Genomic DNA, 23,357 nt, shown 5'->3' with positions numbered 1-23,357 from the left:
CACGCACGCGCACTCCTCAAATCTCCAGCTAGGAGCCTTCGGTCCTCAGGTCGCCGGCCTTGGGCCCGGCCCCGCCTCCAAGCCCGACCCCGCCCCTCATGCCGGGTCTCGCGCAGGCGCACCTCCCCTGCCCAGTCTTCCCGCCCCCCCCCCCGCCCCCACCGGCCCCGCGGTCTCACGGCGCCAGGTCGCCCCCAGCCGCCGCCTTACTCCCTCCCACTCAGCGTCCCACCCTCCCTAGCTTTGTGCCGGGGGCGCGGAACCGCTTCCCCGCCTCAGCCGCGCGGCAGGAGGAGGGAGCCGCCACAGAGGAGCTGCCGCTGGCTGCCCCAGAGAGGGGCACAGGTAGGTGGCGGCCGCGGGCTGGGCCGCTCACGGATCCCGGGGCTGCGAGTGGGGGCGGGTGTGGGGTTTGAGGGAGGGGTGGGAGAGGGGAGGGGAGGACCGAGAGGGTCGGGGCTGGGGTGTGGTTGGGTGAATGGTGTGAGGGTGAGGATCTAGGGGTGTCGGAGATGGGTTTAAGGGTGGAGTTGATGCTGGGCTAGGGTATGGGTCGTGTGAGAATTGAGGTTCTTTCGGGGCCTGGGTGGGAAGAGGGAGCAGGATTAGCTTGGGTGCACTTGGGGAGGGTCACGCCTGGGAATTTAGAGAGAAATGGAGAATTGTAGTACTGGGGAGGGGGAGAGGGAAGGGGATTTGAGGAGTGCTAGGAGTAAAGGATCTAGGATTGGAATAAGAGAGGGTGGGGTTTGGGGTCAGGGGAGAAAAGTTGGGGCTGTGGACTGTGAAGTTGGACATTGAGTCGTGAAGGAAGGAGATTTTGAAGGTTGAGGGCAGAAGAGGAGGGAAAAGATGGAGAGTTTGGAGTCCCAGGAGAGGGAATCTCAGAGAGTGGGAGGAAGGGAAGGCTACATGATAAAGGACAGAGAAAGTGCAGGGGGTTAGGGAGGGTGGGGGTGGAATGGTGCGGTGGAAGGAGGGAGAGCCAGGTGGAGGTGTGATTGGATCTGGGCCACCGGGAGCCACATTCAGAAGGATCCTGGAAAGATTGGAAGGGCGTGAGGTTTGAGAGTTGAGGGCAGGGGAGTTGGGAGTGGGTGAAAGGAGAGGATTAGGATTTTTGGTGCAGAGATTGGATTTTGTGTGAGAAGCTCTACAGTTGGCAGGTAGAAAAACTGTCAGATATCAGGATGTAGGAGAGATTGGCCTCTCCTAAGAGGCAAATAAGGAGCTAGGTATGGGAGAGAAGGCAGGTGGGCAAGTGCAAGTTATAAAACAAAAGAAATGAATTGAGAATTGAATAATAGTGGTGATCCAGAACAATAAACCTAAGATTGTTACTTGGTCATTGGTGGTTTGGAACTAGTTTCCGTTCATGTTTTTATGTTTGCTTAAAAATGCTGCCTTTTCAAATAAACCGAGAGTGTTTGCAGCCTTGGGATGCAGGCCATGGGGTGGCAGATGCTTTCCTGGTGTGTGGACATGGGTAATTTCTGCCCTGGGAGAGGAGAGAGGGGAAGCCTCTGTGCAGCTACTGTCCTGGCTCAGTTCCCACCAAGTCTTTGCTCAGATGGCCACTGTTTTTTTATCTCTGCCCTCTCTCAGCCACCCCCCTCCCCAGCTTGAGTCAGTGAATACCAGAGGGCTCAAACAGGTGGGTGAGATTAATTTTTAACATTTTTTTTTATCCTTAAAGCTGATATCATATTTTTATTCTTGAGAGACAGCATCATGCAGTGGAAAGAGCTTGAGCTTTGTCGTGATACAGCTTTGAGATTGAATTCTGGCCCTGCCACTTACTAGTTCTGTTTCTTAAGTAAGTTACTTTTAGTCTCTGAGCCCCTTTGTTAAATGGCGAACCTTACCTCATAGGATTGTTGAGAATTGCATTTAATATAGTACCTAACCGTGCTTGGCAACTCAGTGGGAGCTATCACACCCACTATTATTATCATCATAGTCTTGCTATGGCTTATTATTTCTGAGAGATTGCTGTCTTACTTTACCAACTAAAGTTAGGTGTTTTCTTCTTTTTCTTTTCAAATTGCATAACTGTAGGCTCAGCTCACAATTTTAATTGTCTCCTGTAGTCTGCTTCCCTGACTCCATCTTTCCAGTCCCCTCTACTGGATAGTCATGGTTCTTGCTTGGTGAACTGGCTTCAAGTTCTAAAAAGTCATGTTTAGTTATCACTTATTTTATCTTGCCTCTTATTGAAAGAGGCAGTAGAGAACTGAGTTTTTAATGTAGTAAGGCTACATTTTATTCATTTGATGAAATGACATGTTCATGGTAACTTTGGCTCATTTGTGGTGACCAAATACTAGAACATGTGCTACTGTAATAGTTTTCTGTGAGATTGTATGGGTTACAAAACCACCTCTCCAGAGGCAGGCTGGAAACTATCAGAGGCTACTTTGTTATTCTGTTGCTCTAATATGAAATATAGCTAATACAGACTTTCACTGAACATTGTTATTCTTTCACATACTAATTACGTGAATTTTCCAGTTCGTGTAGGATTTTTGCCATGATATAGAACAGACTCTGTCTCCTGAGGGGCTCCCTTATAATAGACCATTCTGTATAATAGCCAGGAACAAGCAGAGCCAAGTTACAGAAACTTTGGAATTTTCTTGCCTTTTCAGTTCTTAACTTTGAAAGGCTTAAACATTAATATAATTCTTAGATCATTTTATGGTACTTATGGTACCTCACAAGCTCTTAGGAAGCTTGCTCCTTGTTGGGAGCAAGATGCACAACTTTAGTAGTAAAAATCAAAGGTCCCTGGAATTTCCTGATCATGTTCTGTTTCTTAGGTACCATAGTTGAAGAACAGAGAGCCCTTGGCATCTCTGGACAAATGATGTAGGTTTTACTCTTCAGGAATTATTTGATTTTTTCATCATTTAGAAAGAGAACTAGCGTTTCATGAGTAATTTAAGTAAAAAAGTAAAGGTAAAATGTAGCCAGAGCTATGTCTGTTTTGAAAATGATTCCTGTGAGACTTCCCTGGCAGTCCAGTGGTTAAGACTCTGCACTTCCAATGCAGGGGCGCAGGTTCAAACCCTGATCAGGGAACTAACATCCAAAAAAGAAAATCCGTGGAAGCAGAAGCTGCTGGGATTTTTGGCATCCTGGGTTCGCATCTTCACTTTGGTCCCCGACTTCTTGTGCCCTCTGCTGGATGGAATCAGTTGTCTGATTTTCGCCGGAAGTGGTCCTCCATTCATCCATTTGTTTTACCCTAGACTCTATGGGCGGCACTATTAGGAGTGATGGCTAGGGGTGCTACATATGAGCAGACCCTGTTTCATTGCCAGGGGTTTTATAGTGTGCTGATCCTTGTGTCAACTTCCATAGAATTTGTCTTTCCACTTTTAAAATCAGGTCACTCTTAGGTGGGGCTGTGCCTGGTATCTACTTCCAGGTCTACAGGTAGAGAAAGACTATGAATGTTCACGTCCAGAGGAGAAGACCAGAGGCGATCTTCTTTGTCTCCTCATTAGGATTAAACTCTGTGAGATTGAAGGAACCACATGCTTACTCCTGGAAGAAGAGCTTAGAATAAGTAAAATTATCACCTTAGCAGAGGCACTGAATACTGGCAAGAATATGGGTTATGAGAGTTGGCACCGTGACAGGATTTTTTTTCCTTCTGTTTTTTAGATTCTTTTTCCCCCCATCCCTGGTAGTACCAGTAACAGTATACTCCCATCATCCTCTTTGCTTCTACCACCTGCAAAAGGGTCTGGCAAGTTGGGGGAGGAGCCTGCAGCTGTTGCCTGGAAGAGGAGCTGGCTCCTAGCAACAGTATCAGCAGGCCCTGCAGCTCAGAGCCCTAAGTCTGTTCTTGTGAGGTCTCACTCTTCCTCTCGTTTGGTTCAGCAAATATCTCCTGAGGGCTTACTCAAGCTAGGCATTGTATTGGCCTGAAAAAAGAGAGACGAATCAAACAAGTGCCTTGCCCTCAAAGAGCTCACAACTTTGGAAATATTAACAAGTGAACAGACAGTACACAGTGCTAAGTGCTATATAGAAAGAGACATTGGTGCTCTGGAAAAACCAGACAGACATGTGCACTAGTGCAGGGGTTAGGAAGTTTTCCCAGAAGAGGGATGTGGTTGAGCCAGCTGTTAGTGAGAACTAGGAATCAGCTAGGTCAGGGAAGCTAAGAAGGATGTTCCAGCCAAAGGGAGCAGGATGTGCAAAGGCCAGTGGGACGAGAGAACACAGCCAACTTAACCTGGGTAGTATGGCTTGGCCAGAGAGTAAAGCATAAGATGAGCAGGAAAGAAGGAGGCTCTTGGGCGTGGCACAGCAGGGCCCTCTTTTCTGGTGTACTTTTACACGCATAATTATCCTCTGGAGAAACGTGGATCATACTGATGCCTGCAACAGGATCACTGTTTGATCTTCCCAGCGTCAGCATTTTTGATCACTGACTTGATTGATTGACACTTTTAAGTGGGTGAATTCAGAGCTACATTCTAGCCCTGCATTAATGCAGACAAAGCTAGGTTGGTTCACTCTAAAAGTCAATCCATCTTTTAGAGATAATAGCTATTTGACCTGTATTAGATTAAATTTTAACTAAAAATTGTAACAGTGATAATCATACTTCATTTTATTTAGTGTGGCAATTTCTCAAATATTTTGAAATCTCACCGTTCCTCAGGAAAGCAAATATTTATTCCAATTAGTACTTGGGCATAAAATGTCATCCACATGATTGCATAAATATCCTGTTGTTTTTTATATTTTGCCTTATCTCAGCAGTGCCAGTTAACTGAAGAAATTAAGGAATGAGAGCTAACTATTCTAGCCCTTGGATCTAGCATCTCAGCTTAATAGCTTTTAGTTAGCTCTTGTGATGGAGGTCTTTGTTTGTGGATCCAAAAAAAAAAATGTGTTCCTTGTGTTCTATGTAAAGTTTTGTAAAAGAGTAAACTTTAGTTCCATGACTGTCTACTCAGGGACCATTACATGCCAAAGCACTATGTTAGGGTGAATGAATTAAACATGATCTCTGCTCTCAAGGAGCTCAAATCAGCAGGACATGCCTAGAAATAAATCAGTAGCAGAAATGTGAGCCAAGTGTAATAAAGAAATGTGTGGAAGGTGCCAGGGTAGCAAGGAAGGGAGTTATTAGTTTTTAGCCTTTGTTCTGTGTGAAAACATTTAAAAATACAAATAGTAAATTCTACATGTTACTATTAATCTTTGTAACTTGCAAGTCAGTAAAAATGTTATCATTTTGATGGGTGCATAACATTGCATGGTGTGGATGTAACGTTTATGTAATAACACCCTTGTTGGACACTGGGATCCTTTGCAGTTTCGCTACTGTCAGGTGTGCTACTGTGACTTTCCTTGCCAGTGACTGTCGTCCACTTCTATGATCACTCTCTTAGAGTGAACTTTATTTATTTATTATTTATTTTTGGCTGTGCTGGGTCTTCGTTGCTCAGTGGACTTTTCTCCAGTTGTGGCGAGCCGGGGCTGCTCTCTCATTGTGGTGCCCAGGCTTCTCACCGTGGTGGCCTCTCCCTTGAGAAGCATGGACTGAGTAGGATATGTGGGCTCAGTAGTTGCAGTGCATGGGTTAGCTGCCCTGAGGCATGTGGAATCTTCCTAGAACAGGGATTGAAACCATGCCCCCTGCCTCGCCAGGCGGTTTCTTAACCACTGAACCACCAGGGAAACCCTAGAATGAATTTTAGAAATGAGATTTGAGCTGGTTTTTGAAAGATGAATAGCAGTTCACCAGACAGACGAGAAAAGGGGAAGAGTAGGAACGGGCATTCCAGGTCAAGGAAACAGGCAACCTCCAGTGCCAGAGTTCACAGGCAACTGGTAAGCTTTGATTCCCCAAAGCAGCCAGAGGGTCTGCCTGGTAGGTTTATAAAGCTCTGGGAATAGCATGGCAAAGTTACATTTTACAGATGGTATTTTAATTGGGTTTTCTTCCCTTGTACCTTGCTTTTACAGTCACAACCAAGGCAATGTCTTACTACCTCAACTCAGAAAACCATCTGGACTCAGGGCCCATCTACGTGCGAGAAAATGGGCAACTGCACATGGTCAATCTGGCCTTGGATGACGTTAGGAGTAGCCTGCAGAAGCCAAGGCCTTTCAGACTGTTTCCCAAAGGCTTTTCTGTGGAGCTCTGCATGAACAGGGAAGATGACACTGCGCAGAAAGAGAAGACTGATCATTTCATTTTCACATACACCCGGGAGGGAAATCTTCGGTACTCTGCCAAATCCCTCTTCAGCCTTGTCCTGGGCTTCATCTCTGACAATGTTGACCACATTGATTCCCTTATTGGCTTTCCTGAGCAGATTGCTGAAAAGCTGTTCTCTGCTGCCGAAGCCAGACAGAAATTCACGGAGCCCGGTGCGGGGCTCAGGGCTTTACAGAAATTCACTGAGGCCTATGGAAGTCTGGTGCTTTGCTCCTTGTGTTTGCGAAACAGGTGGGTGTTCTGATTATGATAATGAGTATTTTATTGGGTGTGTCAATTCTGTCAGGTTCTGGGACTTAGTGGGCTTGGGGGCTTCCCCAAAGCCCCCTTCTAAAAACAGCACTTGAGTTTAGAATTTTCAAACATGAAGTGGTAGGCCATTTTGAGAAAAATCATTGTCTTTCTCCCTTCCCTCACCCTCCCAGATAGCACTTAGCTTTATTTTGTTTTTTGTTTTTGTTAGTGTTTTTGTTTTTTAATTTATTTATTTTGAAAACACTTTATAAGAATTAGTTGATTGCCACAGCTCTTTCATTAGATAGAAAATACTCATCTACCAACTTTTCTAATAGGAGAAAATAGGAAAGACAAGATGTGATCTGCCAGATATCTCTTGGTATACTCTCAGGGAGGTGAAGATTAGTACCCAGAGTTCTCATCTCCGTTCCAGTTTTCAGACCACAAGATATTGAACATTAGATAAAAAGCAGCTTTCAAAGAAGAGGTGATTAAAATTTCAAGTGTCTTAAAGTTTGGAAATTTTCAGTAAGGTCCTAACGCGAGAACCACCGTCTGTTTTCTAACAGAGCATATGTTTTCTCTTATGATTGCCTTTGCTCATATACTTTTATTGACTTATTTAAATTTTTTATACCACTATCATGTAAAATAACTTTTAAGGCATCTACCAATTAAAAAGAAAAACTTGAAAAAAATTACATAGAAAAGGACTTAAACACAAACACAAAAGGGTATAAAGTGAAACATAAGCCTTGCTCCCATCTCTCTCCTTTGCTCTTTCCCAGAGGCAACTACTGTTAGCAGTTTTCTTTACATAATTCCAGAAGTACTCTGTGCATACCCATGCATTAATAGCTCTCCTCTTCATTATACAAATGCAGTACAGTGCTCACACCGTTAAGCACTTTGCTCTTTCACATATTTTCACAATTATTTGCCAAAAATATGTGTAGATTTTTAAATAGCGTATAGTATACCGTTATATGAAATTTTGTCATTCAAAAGGTAAAAGGTGGCTTACTATTAAGATGCACAATCAATATGACCATTAAAACAAGGCTAACCAAAAGCAATCAAATGCAAAGAGATAGAGGAAACAATAGAATGGGAAAGACTAGAGATCTCTTCAAGAGAATTAGAGATAGCAAGGGAACATTTCATGCAACGATGGGCTCAATAAAGAACAGAAATGGTATGGACCTAACAGAAGCAGAAGATATTAAGAAGAGGTGGCAAGAATACACAGAAGAACTGTACAAAAAAGATCTTCACGACGCAGATAATCAACGATGGAGTGATCACTCACGTAGAGCCAGACATCCTGGAATGTGAAGTCAAGTGGGCCTTAGGAAGCATCACTATGAACAAAGCTAATGGAGGTGATGGCATTCCAGTTGAGCTGTTTCAAATCCTTCAAAATGATGCTGTGAAAGTGCTGCACTCAGTATGCCAGCAAATTTGGAAAACTCAGCAGAGGCCACAGGACTGGAAAAGGTCAGTTTTCATTCCAGTCCGGAAGAAAGGCAATGCCAAAGAATGCTACAACTGCCACATAATTGCACTCATCTCACACACTAGTAATGCTCAAAATTCTCCAAGCCAGGCTTCAGCAATGCATGAACCATGAACTTCCAGATGTTCAAGCTGGTTTTAAAAAAGGCAGAGGAACCAGAGATCAAATTGCCAACATCACTGGATCATCAAAAAGGCAAGAGAGTTCCAGAAAAACATCTATTTCTGCTTTATTAACTATGCCAAAGCCTTTGACTGTGTGGATCACAATAAACTGGAAAATTCTGAAAGAGATGGGAATACCAAACCACCTGACCTGCCTCTTGAGAAACCTATATGCAGGTCAGGAAGCAACAGTTAGAACTGGACATGGAACAACAGACTGGTTCCAAATAGGAAAAGGAGTATGTCAAGGCTGTATACTGTCCCCCTGCTTATTTAACTTCTATGCAGAGTACATCATCAGAAACGCTGGGCTGGAAGAAGCACAAGTTGGGATCAAGATTGCCAGGAGAAATCTCAATCACCTCAGATATGCAGATGACACCACCCTTAATGGCAGAAAGTGAAGAACTAAAGAGCCTCTTGATGAAAGTGAAAAATGAGAGTGAAAAAGTTGGCTTAAAGCTCAACATTCAGAAAACTAAGATTATGGTATCTGGTCCCATCATTTCATGGCAAATAGATGGGAAAACAGTGTCAGACTATTTTTTGGGGTTCCAAAATCACTGCAAATGGTGATTGTAGCCATGAAATTAAAAGATACTTGATCCTTGGAAGGAAAGTTAAGACCAACCTAGAAAGCATATTAAAAAGCAGAGACATTACTTTGTCCACAAAGGTCCATCTAGTCAAGGCTGTGGTTTTTCCAGTGTATGGATGTGAGAGTTGGGTTATAAAGAAAGCTGAGCACCAAAGAATTGATGCTTTTGAACTGTGGTGTTGGAGAAGACTCTTGAGAGTCCCTTGGACTGCAAGGAGATCCAACCAGTCCATCCTAAAGGAGATGAGTCCTGGGTGTTCATTGGAAGGACTGATGGTAAAGCTGAAACTCCAGTACTTTGGCCACCTGATGCTGGGAAAGATTGAGGGCAGCAGGAGAAGGGGATGACAGGGGATGAGATGATTGGATGGCATCACCAACTCAAGGGACATGAGTTTGGGTGAACTCCGGGAGTTGGTGATGGACAGGGAGGCCTGGTGTGCTGAGGTTCATGGGGTTGCAAAGAGTCAGATACGACTGAACTGAACCAAGAGGCATATGATAAAAAGAAGGGAAATGTACATTTTACTCCTTCATTTTTTATTCCAAGTTATTTATGTTCATTGTGGAAACATTAGAACAATGAAAAATAGTTATGATATAAACATTGTTTTAAAATTATTTTATAAAGGCAAATACGTACTATTTGAGAAACATATAATTGTTTAGTAAAATTTATAGTTCCATCACTCATGGTGGTGGTGGTTTAGTTGCTAAGTCATGTCAGACTGTTTGCAATTCCATGGGACCCTAGCTTGCCAGGCTCCTCTCTCCGTGGAATTTCTCAGGCAAGAATACTGGAGATCATTCATGGTAGTCATTTTCAAATAATGTATCTTTGTACATTTGTGAATATACTCTATAACTTGTATTCTGCTTTTTCCTTCCATTTACCATTATAGCTTAGGTAATCCTCACAATGGGGAAAATGCTTTTTATCCCATGTGATGTCTGCATACTGTTCCACTGGTCAAATTGGATGAGAATAGCACTTTCATTCACATTTAATGAGCACATTATGTAGCATTTCTGGAAAGCAGCTTGGCAGTATGTAGCAAAAGCCTTAAAAATATCTGTATCATTTGTTTGACTCAGTAATTCCATTTATTAAGAGTCTGTTCTAATTTCTAATGTGATAATCAAATATGAGAAGAAATACTTTACATAAGGGTGTTCAATGTAGTATTGTAACAATTAAAACCTGGAAGCTGAATATCCAGTAATAGGAAATTAAGTAATCGTGTAACTGTTAAGATAATATCCAAAGATCATTTAAAATGATGTGGTAAAATGTTCATTATATAACAAATGAAAAAGAATAATTAAAATTCCATATATGATCCCAATTTTGTTTGTGAAAAAATAGAAAATTTCATATGCATTGCATGTATAGGGGGGGAAAGAGGGAACCCCACTGAAATGTAATTTAGATAATGGAATTGAAATTGGTTTTAGTTTTCCTTATAATTTTCTAGATTTTAGTTTTTTTCCAAGGAATGTTTTCCTTATAATCAGAAAAATATAAGAAACATTTTTAACAATCTCTTGACTCATTTTTTTGCAACAATTCCGAATAAGGAATCAGACAATGCTGTCTTATCCAAATATAAGGGTAGGATTTTCAATTGTGATTGAAAACTTCCCTTCTCCTTTTGAATCCTTTAAGGGAAATAGGAAGAGGGCAGGAGATTTGGGTTTGCATTTGCAATTTCCAGCTGAAGCTGCAGCAACAAAGGTTTTACCAGCATTGAAAAATAAGGTAATTGGTTAAGTGCAGGCGCTTGCTGTTTGGGGTTGGGTCACAAAGCTGCCTGCCAAAAGGAGAAAACTGTCTATGTGTTTCAACCTGTAAAAGCTCTCTTCCCTCTGATTTTTGATCCCACTGATGGTCACAGGAGGCAAGTATGTTTTCCTTAAAATGTCACCTGTTGTAACTGAAGTAATTATAATAGCTACCATTTAATGGGGCCTCCCAGGTGCCTCAGTGGTAAGGAATATGCCTGCCAATGCAGGAGACGCAGTAGACGGACTCAACCCAGGTAGGGAAGACCCCCTAGAGGTGGAAATGGCAGCCCATTCCAGTGTTAATTGCCTGGGAAATCCCCTGGACAGAGAGGCCTGGCAGGCCTCATAGAGTCGTACATGACTGAGTACAAGCACACACACCATTTAATGAGGGCCTGTAAGATGGTGTTTACTTTTGAAACTTTTTTTTTCTAATTTTCTTAATAATCCTTAAAGAAAATAATCATCAGCTCCATTTTTTAGCTAGAGAAATTGAGACTTGGCAGAGGTTAAGTAATTTTCTTACAATCATATAAGTAATTAGCCTCGCTAAAATTTAAACTCAAGTCTGACACTAAACTGTGTTCTTTCTGTTGCTTCTCCATTACATTCTTCTGAACTTTTTAAAGGGAAAGTTGGAAGATTAATTTTCAGCAAGACCCTAGAGCTTCATTTATGTCCTAGATAAGCATCTAGTAGTGTTTGTGGCTTTGCATGTTTCGTTTCTTAATCTTGATTTTTGTAGTGTTTGTGAATCATGTTATACATCGTTGTGTCCTTCCCAGATAACCCATGTCTCACAATTACTAAATATCTTTTAGTTAATTGATCAAAGGATGTGTGTTTTCCTTTCTCTAATTGCCATTAATCCCCCAAATCCCCATTGACCCACTTCAACTCTATGATTGGAAGATGGAAAACAGAAGCTATATTTACAGTGTAATTAAAATATGTCTGAGTAAATAAGGCTCATTTGTGTACCCAGCTGAGCTCTGTCATCAGGCAGCTTAGAGGGGGTATCAATGCCCCAGGCCATCTGTACTCAGCAGTCAGACCAGGGATCAGCTTCAATGTATCTTATTCTGATCGAAAGTAGCTTCAATGTATCTTATTCTGTTTGGAAGTAGGCAGAAAATAGATCTGAGGCCCTTCTTGTCCTTGGATTATTCAGCTGCTCTTTTTGATAATTATGATCCTGGTGACAGAAGAGAAATGTGAACACTTAAATATAAGCCCACTGATTGTAGTGAACCATCTCACTATGAAAACTAGACATCTATGAGGAAAATGGATGAGAAAGGCATGCTCTTGCCACAGGCGTTTCCCTTTCCCTGTTTTTTTTTTTTTAGGCTCCTCTCCTGTTTCCTGTCACTTCTAATCCCTTTTTCATTTTTTCTTGCTGACCTCATATGAAATAGATGGACAACTAGAAAGCAGGGCGGAGACCACAGCAGTGTCTTTTTAATCTTCTCTTCCTCTCCAGAGGCCTTCTGAGACTCCATGATAGCAGTATGGCCTGGTGCCCAGTGTAATTAAAGTGTTCATGCTCACAGGTTTGTCTTAATAACCATCTAGTTTGAAATGAGTTCTTGTTGTAGTCATGCTGCACATAACTTTGGAGTAAAGTTAGCAGGCTAACCGTGGCACCGGGGAGTGGGCAGCTACTCAGACAAGTAGAAAAGGTAAAACCTGATGTGACGAATCTTCAATGTGGGATGTTGTTGGACGTGTACAGGTTAGAATCCAGAATTCTTGGCCTGTTCCAGTTTTCAAAGCACTAGATATTTGGCGTTAAGTAAAAAGCAACCTTAAAAGAGTGAGTGATTAAAATTGTGAGTATCCTAAAGTTTGGAAATTCTCTGAAAAAGTCCCAACACTGACCCCAAGTGTTGACTCTGACTTCTAACAAAGGAGATATTTTCTCTTGTGTCTTATCTTTGCTTTATGTTTTTATGTATTTATTTAAAGTTTTTATAACCTATACCTATACAGTAATCACTAAAGTCTTTTTGTTACGTAGTATCTTGTCCTGATGGAATGTTGATGTATTACAAAGCCACATATGGTGATGTTTTAAAAGAAGGAAAAGAAAAGCTGTTGATTGCTGTCCATGCCCCACAGATACCTGGTGATTTCAGAAAAACTCGAGGAGATTAAGTCTTTCCGGGAGCTGACCTGTCTGGATCTTTCCTGTTGCAAGCTTGGAGATGAGCATGAGCTTCTAGAACATCTCACCAATGAAGCCCTGTCTAGGTATTGACCTACCACCATTTGTAAATGAATTGTTTTGTTTTTTAAAGGATGATCCAGTGGGAAGGATGTTAATTACTTCCCAGTCCTGTGTTTATTTGCTAACTTTTTTTTCTAAAACATTTTCAATCTCCATTTACTTGATACAAGCAGTGTTGATTGGACAACTCAGGAAAGTAAGTCAGTAGGTTAGGTTATCTAAATAAAATTTATTTTGACATACAGTACTTGACACTACCTGGGTTGAAAAATGATTTTGCCTTGATTTATTCTAGCAAGAGATGAGAAGTTGTATAATTTTTGCAGTCATTATCATTTTCTATTTTAATTGTCATTGAGCTGTAAATCATTTAAAAAGTGAACTAGTAAAAGACAGCCATAGAAATTATTTTCAAGAACCATACTTTAAAGAAATCACCCAGTTCACACCCTTCATAAATAGTCCAACTGATCTCAGTCTGGCTTGCAAAGAGAAGGCCAGATGGATTCCTTTATGGTTTCATAAATACCCAGAAGGACAAAAGCACTACAAACCTGAGTCTAATCTTTTCCCTCAGGCCTGCCTAGAAAGTGACACCGACATACTGCCCTGTAGAAAGGAGGTTTTATGTGAGGTTGATAAAAAGTTTGGATTTCTTGCATGTGGGACAGTGGAGCACATTAACTCACCAGTTACAGGTTAGCTGAATGGATTGGCTTGTGCCTATGCCTTATAAATCCATTCTGAAAATTGGATTTATAAAATATTAGAATGAAAGAATTGTGCTTTATATGGAGGATGCTCATAGGAGTTCTTTAGCAGACTGTCCCAGCATTTAGAATTTGACACAACATTTGTCAAGAATGCAGTTTTTGTGTGAAACAAGTGTATTTAATCTTAATGAAGTTCCTGCTTACCTCATTCCACCATGTACCTTTAGTGCCCTCTACCATCTGAGGCTAGTACTACATGCTGCTTTGGTCTCAAGTTAACCCTCACATAGTAACTGAAATAGCATCAAAGGATCTTTAATTCTGTTAAATGCATTAAGTGTGAAATAGCAAGGGTTAGAAGATACATTTTTAAATAAAGTTTATGAAAACATTCTCATAACTTGATTTTCTCAAATGCTCTTTAAGTAATTTACTCATGGACTTTGTTTCCTAGTGTAACTCAACTCCGCCTGAAGGATAATTGTTTATCTGATGCCGGGGTGCGGAAAATGACGGCGCCAGTTCGAGTGATGAAAAGAGGCCTTGAAAATCTGTCGTTATTAGATTTATCTTGTAAGTTCTGTTAGAAGTTATAGATGATTAATACTGGAAGAATGGACTTAGAAATCATCTAGTTCTTCCCCTTTATCTGAGAGCTGATAAAATTCAGGGGTGACTCTTGGGTGCCCCAACAAGTTAGTGGCAAAGCAGGACTAAAGCCGGAGACTGTTTTCTCCTGGCCAGACACCTTTCCTGCCGTGGTTCCACTCTGTAGGGCACTAAAAGCCCGTATGGATTCACTCATGCCGCTTATTCTCTGCAGAGAGGTCATATTCACTGTATATTCGCAGCATAGAGGACACGTGGCTCATCTTTACTTACCTTTGAGTTGCTGATTGATAGTGTCTGTCAGCTAGGTCATTTTTATCAATAATTGCTTGGTGAAGATCTAGATAAATTCACAATTTTGATGCTTACTCAAGATGAACCAGATACTGATTCCAGTAGTAGAAAGATTATAAGATCAGTTATGATTTAACTGAGCATGTATTGAATATGTGGCAGGATGGTCGGTGTCAAAAGAGTAGCGAGAGCAGGCGTTTGAGGTCAGAGGACACTCCTTGCTCTGCTGCTGTGTGCCCCTGGGCAAGTTATTTAAACTCTCTGAGCCTTGGTTTTGGCTTCTGTAAGATGAAAATAATGACGCCCTCCCTTCCTCCCCGGGAAGGATATTCATTTAGCAGATATTTTTTTGAGTGTCTGCAGTGTGCCAGCACTGTGTTCATCCTCTTGAGGACCCAGTGCTAAATACAGTTCTCTCTGATATGAGAAGATTCCATGTAAGAAAGGATTGGTTTTAAAAAATGCAGGGCTTCGCTGGTGGCTCAGTGGTAAAGAATCCACCTGCCAGTGCAGGAGATACGGGTTTGTGAGATCTCACATACCGCCGAGCGTCTGAGCCCATGTGCCACAGGTGCTGAGCCTGTGCTCCGGAGCCCGGTGGCCACAGCTCCTGAGCCCGTGTACCACAGCTGCTGAAGCCTGCATGCCCTGGAACCTGTGCTCCAGAGAAGAGAGGCCACCGCACTGAGCAGCCCGCACACTTGTGACCAGAGCAGCCTCACCTTGCCACAACTGGGGAAAAACCCGTGCCGCAGCAAAGACCCAGCACAGCCAAACATAGATAATTCTTTTAATGCTAATTAAGACAGTGACAGTCTTCGTGTCTCAGGATCCTTGAAAATCTTATTAAAATCTTTTACTTTGGAGGTGAAATGGCTATGAACAAAGTCTAATATACCTGTTTATATACGTGTTTAATATACATGTTTTAAATATGCTGTTTTTATGTGGTTCCAAATTAAACCCTTTGGAGTAGCTATCTGGTTCATTAATTTCTCTGCTAAACCCCAACTCCTAGGAAGTTTAGAGCTATAAAAGGTCTTAAGGATCATCTCATGTGGCTCTTCATAGGAAAGATAGATTCCCATATTTAATTTACTCTGAAAAGTTTGTTTTCTCAATATTTTATCGTTTGGCCTTTTTTCTTGAGCTTATTGTTGGCATATAACTGTAACAGAATACCACCTATGTTTTTGACATCTAGGTAACCCTGAGATAACAGATGCAGGAATTGGATACCTCTTTTCTTTTAGAAAACTCAACTGCTTAGATATCTCTGGGACGGGACTCAAGGTAGGACTTCTGTTGCCTTCTCTTACTTTCACAAACATACAGTTGGATATCTTGCTTCTGCTAATTGACATTCAGAAAAGGACTGGTATCTGTGATAGTGTTTATTTCCTACTGAGAAGAAGTTAAGTGTTGACCATGTGTGTGCTGACCATTGTGTTGACTGTGCTGAATGTGTTGACCATCCGTATTCTGTTTTTCCCTTACTAGGACGTCAAAGCTGTCAAACACAAGCTTCAGACCCACATCGGCCTCGTTCACTCCAAAGTCCCTTTGAAGGAATTTGATCACAGTAACTGCAAGACAGAGGGCTGGGCTGATCAGGTAAGGCAGATTTTTCTCTCCTACAGTTAGTATGGCATCATAAATTCCAAGTGTCTTATTCAACACTCGAATAGATGCTAACCCTCTTGGTATTCTTTGGCTGAACTGTCATCTTCAGTCAAACTCGAGATACTGATGACTTGTAACTAACCCAGTCACTTGAGAAAAGTTGTTAGATGCTAGTCCTTACATCTCATGCTCTGGTCGCTAGACTGCTTCATCCTTATTGGACCTAGAAGAAAATTCCTTCTTATAAGTGACTCAGAAAATAAACGAATTCTTGCTTGCTATGCAAAAACACAGTATGATCCAACTTCAGAAGGGGAGATTCTCTTAGCTGTGTGTGTACCAGAAAAAGAGAACAAGTTACACTGATTAAAATTCAAGTCTAACTCTTTCCCATGTAGGGGGCAAATTTCTTAACTCTCCATAGTAAGGAAATGTCTTTTTTTTTTTTACTCCTTAGCGCTCCCATTCTCTTTCTTTCTTTCTTAAGTTTAAAAATTGTATTTTGTGTATAGAGAGCTAGCCTTGTTTCTGGGAAGGTAGAGGTCTTGGATGACCCATTCAGAGAAGGTCACTTAGTCCAACTTATTGAAGCCGATCCCCTTGGTGTACTGGTGGAAACATTGGTGGCACATGTTGAGGCCGTATTTTCAGATCAGACCATGCTAGTTTGAGCAGACTGAGCCCTCCCATTTTCAGCTTCTTCGCTGAACTTCCCTTTGATGCTGTCTTACCTTCTTGATGGTCTTCCTCAAGTTGGTAGGGTTCAGACTAAAGTAGGCACTCAGAAGGTAACCAAGTACTCAAGCACCAGTAGATGCCAGCTTGCCTGTGGTTGGTGCCTGTTTCCTTCAGATACTTTAAACCAGTGTTGATTGGAGGAGGCCTGGAGGACCCACTGAGCTTTTTGTTCTGGATCCTTCCTTGGCTGCACTCTGTAATGCATGGTGGTGGAACTATCCAGCCACCTCATGATAGCATCACTTCCTTATAGGTAAGCAAGAAGGAGTGCGGGTGAGTCAGTGTTTCAGAAGTACTTTGAATTTTGTCCAGAAAATGCATGCTGAAATCATTATATACGTCCATTGTCAGACTAAGTTTGTAGCGCTAAAAGCGTCCTGGATACATCCAGTGGACTTGGGGCAGGTATGGGATGGTCATATAAGGGCTTGGAGTGGTTTGGTTATGGTAGCAGGTGACGTGGTGGAAAGAGCATAGGCTGGAGAGTCAGAGGCCTGAATTTGGGGTCCTGGCTCGGCAACCCAATAGGTATACAACTTAAGGCAGCTTTGGGTCTCTGTTTATTCATCTCTAAAATGGAGAAACCAGGACCTCTCTTGCAAAGCGAAGGGTGAAGTAAAATAGCTAGCAGCTTGGACTGAAAGTAAGTTGAGGCTCCACACAGCCTTGCCCCATGCAGCCCCAGCTAGGCCCCGAGGACGTGGCAGCGGTGCTTTATCTATCTTCTGTTGCTCTCTTATTGAAACTGTTACAGGCTGACTCCATTCTCCTGCCTCATTCTCAGCAGGTGACACAGAAAAATGAGGCCATCTAACAGGAGTCCGTTTACTTCCCCATGTCTGTCTCAAAATTTCTGCATTAAGTCACTTGCCAAGGGTCCCCTGGCTAGTAAATGGTAGAGCTAACTCTGGAACTGATTTCTTAAACTATGTGTTGTGCTGCTTCTGTGTCTTGCAAATGTTTGTCTGTCTTTATGATTATTTCATTACATACCATAATGAGAAGTGTGGAATTTAAAGTTCTTGTTACTTATGGTATATGTGAAATATTAATTAATTGTTGACTTTTCTTTATTTATGTGTATTTTTTACTAAGCCAAATTTTCAAAAGAATTTGTAGTAACTTAATAAAAATATTAATACATTTGTAGCAGTTTTAAAAAATGGAAACTGATCCTAAAGTATCCTGAGAGTGTGGAAATGTGGTTATTTTATACACATACAGGAGTTTGAATTACAGTTGGTATAGTCTAAGGTGTGAAAATGGGCCTAGGGATGTGTGAAAAGTATTATGACTAAGGTTTCAAATTTTGGTAAAGTACATGCAATTTATTTGTAGATTGGAATAGAGACTCATCGTAGTCTGAAGTAAGATTACTACAGGGGGGTTGTGTTTATGGAAGGAGAGGAGTTGGGAACAAGGAAAGCTTGAGATTAAAAACTCGAGATTTTGTTTGGATTCACATCTTTCCAAATACATTTTATTAGATTGTTCTGCAATGGGAACGTGTGACTTTGGAAGCTATGAAGCCGCAAGAAACCTTGGAGTCTCGAAGAGCAGCTCAGCACTTCTGTGAGAAATTCCCTTTCCTTTGGAGTGTTTTGCCCTTAGATTATTTGGGCACTTAGTTCATCTTCACTCAGTGGGAAGATTAATTATGATCACATTGACTTAATTAGATCACCAAGATTAATACTCTGTCAACATGGCTTATAGTGTAAGTTCACACTTAGCTTTGAGCACCAGCACCAGGAACATAACTTATTAAGTGTATGTATATATGTACATATGTGTTTATATATATCCCGTGGTGTTCCAGAAGATTTGCAGTGATACAAAAATAGAATTCAGAACATTAAAAAGGAGTTAAAGTGTAGCCAAAAGCAGAAGCAACGCAAGTGTCCATCACAGATGAATGGATAAACAAAATGTAGTATTTACATACAATGGAATATCATTCAGCCTTAAGGAGGAAGGAAATTGTAACACTTGGTATAACATGGGTGAAATTTATAGAGATATCCTGCTAAGTAAAATACACCAGTCAAAGAAGACAAATGTTGGGGCTTCCCTGGTGGTCCAGTGGTTCAAAATCTGCGCTTCCAGTGCAGCCAGCACAGTTCGATCCCTGGTCAGGGAACTAAGATCCCACATGCTTCGTGCTGTGGCCAGAAAAAAAAAGGACAGATGTATGAGTCTTACGAAGTTCCTAGAATAGTCAAAGTTCATAGTGACAGAAAGTGGAATGATGGTGGTTGGGACTGAGGTGAGGGGTGGTTGGGAGTTACTGTACCAAGTTTCAGTTTTGCTAGGCTGAAAAAGTTCTGCAGATGGATGGTGGTGATGTTTACACAGCAATGTGAATGTACTTGATGCCACAGAACTATGCACTCAAAGATGATTAACATACTAAATTTATGTTATGTGTATTTTACCATAATTTTTTCTGAAAGAAGTTAAAAGATAAAATTGAAGTGAAGGGAAAATAAAAGTAGAAAAATAAGGAAAATTTATTCTATACCAAAAGATAGAGAATAAAGTTGTATCATTTGCTAGAGTTGTGCTACAAACTTGGCTGTCTTAGAAGAACAGAGTCAAGTCCAGATTCTGAGTAGTGATAGCTGACATTTTTTGAGCTTTCACTGTTGTGCCAAGCATTGTCCTAAGCACCATATATTGCTTCTTATATCTTCACATCACCCTTATGAAGTGGGTTTTATATCCCTATCCGAGAAAACTGAGTCTTAGACAAGTCGCTTGCCCAAGGTCATTTATCCAAGAAGTGGCAGATCTGAGATTTGACTGTGAATCTGTGATACCCTCTGTGCATACATACCTTCAACCTGTGCTGGTGCATATGCTGTAAATTACTTTATAAGGCACACAAAAGGGGGAAAAATGAATCCAGACTCACCTTGTTTGGGCCTCTTGACACTTCTGTTGGATCATTTTTCTGGGCTTGGGCAGGCATTAGCAACTGGCATAGTAAGCTTATCACCCTTCCCTCTGTCATCACTTACAGATGGGAAGCGGGCTCGAACAGAAGCCCCAGGGAAGTATCCCCCGACAGAGGCCCACACGAACTCTTCTGAGAAGCTCCAGTTCTATAAAGAGAAGGCCGCAGACTGCCATGGGCCACTGTTGAAACACGAAGCCCTGTCAAGCCAGGAGTCAAAGAGCAAGAAGAGAGCTTTCGAGGAGCCAGAGAAGGAACAGAGCAGCTCTTCACAGTCTTCGAAGCAGAAATATGTGTGTCTTGCTGTTGAAGACTGGGACTTGCTAAATTCGTATTGATTGGCGAATACAAGTTGACCTTCTCCCCTTCCATTGCTAACATATGAGGAAGAGGGGTTGATAATGTTTTCCTTTTTGTTTGAATTTACCTATGGCATTAGCATAGCAAGCGATTATTTCTACTTTTGTGGTGGGGGAGGGGAATGCTATGGAAGTCTGTAATAATTTCTAATGTATATTTTCAATACATAGTAATTTTTTCAAATAAACGTTTTTGCTGTCCTTAGGGTCTCCTTGTGAAATATACACTGGAGCCAGAAGAAGTAACACTTTGCTTTGGGATGGAAGGCCGTGTGAACTAAGGCAGCTAGTGTCATTTGTTACTACTCTAGTTTGGCCCAGCCAGTAGGATATACATATAAATATGTATATGAATGGCAGCCACTATTGAATGCCTCCCATGAGCCATGCCCCAACCTGACAACAACAGTAAGTTGTTGAAGGTAGGTATTAACCCTAATTTAAATAGTTACAAAAACTCAGCCTCAAGTCAAATGAGTTGCGGAAGGTCCAGAGCTTTAAAGAACCCGAATTTATATTCCATCCTGTCCAACGCTAAGGTCCTTTCTATTACATTGCCTTCTTTAATAAGAGTTACCATTCATTAAAATCTCAACTATTAAAAGTCTATTAAGTAAACCAAGAATCTTGACAGTAGTCCTAGCAAGTAAGGATTATCACCTCCATTTGACAGGTGAAGAACCTGAGACCCATGACTCCTTAAACCAGTATTTCTCAAGCTTTATTGTACATGCAAATTGCCTGGGGATCTTTTTAAACTATAGATTCTGATTCAGTAGATCTGGAGTTAGACTTGACAGTCAGCATTTCTAGCAGATTTCCAGATGATGCTAAGGCTTCTAATTGGTGGGCTACACGTGGAGTAGCAAGGCTCTAGACCTTCACTGTCCAATACAGTGGTCTCTACTCACATGTCACCCTTGACCACTTGAATTGCAGCTAGGCCAAATTGAAGTGTGCTGTAAAATGCATTCTGAATATCAGAATCAACGCCTAAAAGTATGAATGAAAAATAATCTCCATTTTTCAGTGTTGATTATATGTTAAAATGATGTTTTCTAATGTGGCTACTAGAAAATGTACATGACTTGCCTTCATGATTTGCATTGTATTTCTGTTCGACAGTGCTGCTCTAGACCGTGTTCCATCCGTAAAAGGTGAGCTTAAAGCAAGACTTGCTGGCTAGTAAAAGGAAGGGAGAGAGTACCTTAGGAATTAGGAACTGGGTGTCACAGATTTGACATCTGGAAATGCTCTGGAGTTTAACCAGGATTTTAATATAATTAGATCTTGGATCTGATGTGTTCTATTTGCTGTTCAGAGCAAGGCAAGGTGCTTCCTTTGTAAATGTGGCTGCCTATTGCCTAGGGTCGTATCAAAAGCTCTGATATCTGAAATTTATCCAGTGAAAAGGCAGATTCGGTGCAGTTTTCTGTTGCTGTGGAGGTAGAGTTGAGCTTTAATGTATCACTTGGGTGAATGGTAGCACACCTTGCCAGATTCCTAGTACAAACAACTAGCCTTACTTGTCAGACTGAGCGTGTGTTGTTAGTCAAACATGAATCTAATTTGGTCACCGCCCACCATCACCAGGCTCCTGTTGCTGTGATATAATGTTGTGGCACAAAGTGGCACCTGATTACTCATCAAACATCCCACCTATGCTGATCATTTTGGAGGGCAAATCTTTCAAAGCAACATCTGATTACTTTTCTTTTATAAACACAGTGTACTTTTGAAACTAAGATCTCACTTTCTTTAGCTTTTTTTTTCCTTTCAAGTTTCTCATTTTCCCTTGCTGGTGAGTCGTTTAAACATACATATTTTGTTTGATCCAAACAGTTCGTTGTAGTCATTCAGGTAGAGTTATGGAAGCCTAGTCTTTGTTTTAATGACTGAAACAAATGATGAAGGTTAAGAAATTATGACCAGCATAAAATAGATGAGGTAATCTCTGTGTGTATTTTAACTTGTAAGATTTGCATTTTTAAAATTAGACTTTCTTGTTTCTAGAATTCACTTGCTGACTACGAACTTTGAGCAAATGATTCATTTCTGCTAATACTTAGCTTACTCTTTAAAACTAAGCCACCTTACCTACATAAAGTTTGCAAGAGTGAATAAATCAATGGTCTGTAGCCCGCCAGGCTCCTCTGTCCGTGAAATTCTCCAGTCAAGAATACTGAAATGGGTAGCCATTCCCTTCTTCAGGGGATCTTCCCAACCCAGGGATTGAACCCTGGTCTCCTGCATTGCAGGCGGATTCTTTACTGTCTGAGCCACCGGGGAAGCCAGTGTTACCCAAAAACTATGGCGAGTAGATTCCCTGCCCCAGAGTCTCCTAAGGATTTGTTAAAAATTCCTGTACCCCACCCATATTTACTGAATCAGAATTGTTTAGTTTACTAGGATTACATAATAATCTGACATTAGGCCAAATTTTCTTTTCATACATTTACTCCAAAAAATGCTGAGCTATTCATTTATTCATTTGAAGAAGTATCCATTGAACTTTTAACCTGTGCCTAGTGCAGGAGATTCAGCACTGATCAAGACAAAAGACAGTATTTGCTTTAAAGGAGCTTCCACTCAAGGGAAGTGAGACAGACCTGTAAGTTAACAGGACGTAGGTCAGCAGGCTAAGTTCACATAGTGATGAAGTAGAGCTGGTCATGAGATACTAGGAGAGGGAGACGGGGAGAGTTAAGCTTTAAATTAATTTAGGGATTGCAGAAGTCCTCTCTGAGGAAGAGACATTTGAGCTGAGAAGTACAAGAAGGAGTTAGTCATACAAACATCTAGGAAATAGGTTCTGAGGAAAGGAAAGAACAAGTGCAGAGCCTGAGACGGCAAATGCTTGGCACATTCTAGGGACAGAAAGAAGAAAAAGAGTGAGGTCAGGTGGCTTGTGTACAGTGAACAAGTGGTAAAAGATGAGACAAGTGGCAGATCACCTAGGCCTTGTGGTCAAGGAATTTGGCTTTTACTTCAGTGTAACTGGAAGCCTCTGATTAGATGTAAATCATGTCATCTGATCTATAATTTGCAGAGTGAATCCTTGCTGCTTGATGGATCCCGTGTGTGGGTCATGGGTCATGGGTGGGGGCGGGCAGGCAAGAGTAGAGTAGGGAGATGTAATCAGAACCATCAAAGGAGCCCAGTGAGAGATGCTGGCAGCTTGGACCAGATGATAGCAATAGCAGTGACGATGATGATGAAAGGTTAGAAGGCTGTTTTGGAGGTAGAGCTGATGGGTTGTGTTGACGCATTTAATGTCAGAGTGAAGGA

General features: G+C 41.4%; 1 protein-coding gene and 1 non-coding gene across 2 annotated transcripts; both read left to right on the top strand.

Moving 5' to 3' along the window:
• Positions 1-173: 173 nt before the first annotated feature.
• LRRC42 (leucine rich repeat containing 42) lies at positions 174-20,177 on the top strand. Its single transcript, XM_068965900.1, has 8 exons — positions 174-345; positions 5,992-6,478; positions 12,669-12,800; positions 13,945-14,063; positions 15,598-15,686; positions 15,894-16,007; positions 18,242-18,326; positions 19,777-20,177. Exons 2-8 carry the CDS (start codon positions 6,006-6,008, stop codon positions 20,046-20,048), a joined length of 1,284 nt encoding a protein of 427 aa, XP_068822001.1. The 5' UTR covers positions 174-345; positions 5,992-6,005; the 3' UTR covers positions 20,049-20,177.
• TRNAG-UCC (transfer RNA glycine (anticodon UCC)) lies at positions 3,010-3,081 on the top strand. Its single transcript has one exon. It is a non-coding gene; the product is annotated as a tRNA-Gly (tRNA).
• Positions 20,178-23,357: the final 3,180 nt, after the last annotated feature.

The sequence above is a fragment of the Capricornis sumatraensis genome, chromosome 2, assembly GCF_032405125.1.
Source record: "Capricornis sumatraensis isolate serow.1 chromosome 2, serow.2, whole genome shotgun sequence".
Lineage (NCBI taxonomy): Eukaryota > Metazoa > Chordata > Mammalia > Artiodactyla > Bovidae > Capricornis > Capricornis sumatraensis.
This window is presented reverse-complemented; position numbering and strand designations above follow the sequence as displayed.

Excerpts from the sequence above, each read along its gene's own strand:
- LRRC42 (XM_068965900.1), top strand. The coding sequence starts at position 6,006 with ATGTCTTACTACCTCAACTCAGAAAACCATCTGGACTCAGGGCCCATC. Across the intron at positions 14,064-15,597 it reads GTCGTTATTAGATTTATCTT|GTAACCCTGAGATAACAGAT; the intron begins GTAAGTTCTGTT and ends TTTGACATCTAG. Across the intron at positions 15,687-15,893 it reads TCTCTGGGACGGGACTCAAG|GACGTCAAAGCTGTCAAACA; the intron begins GTAGGACTTCTG and ends TTCCCTTACTAG.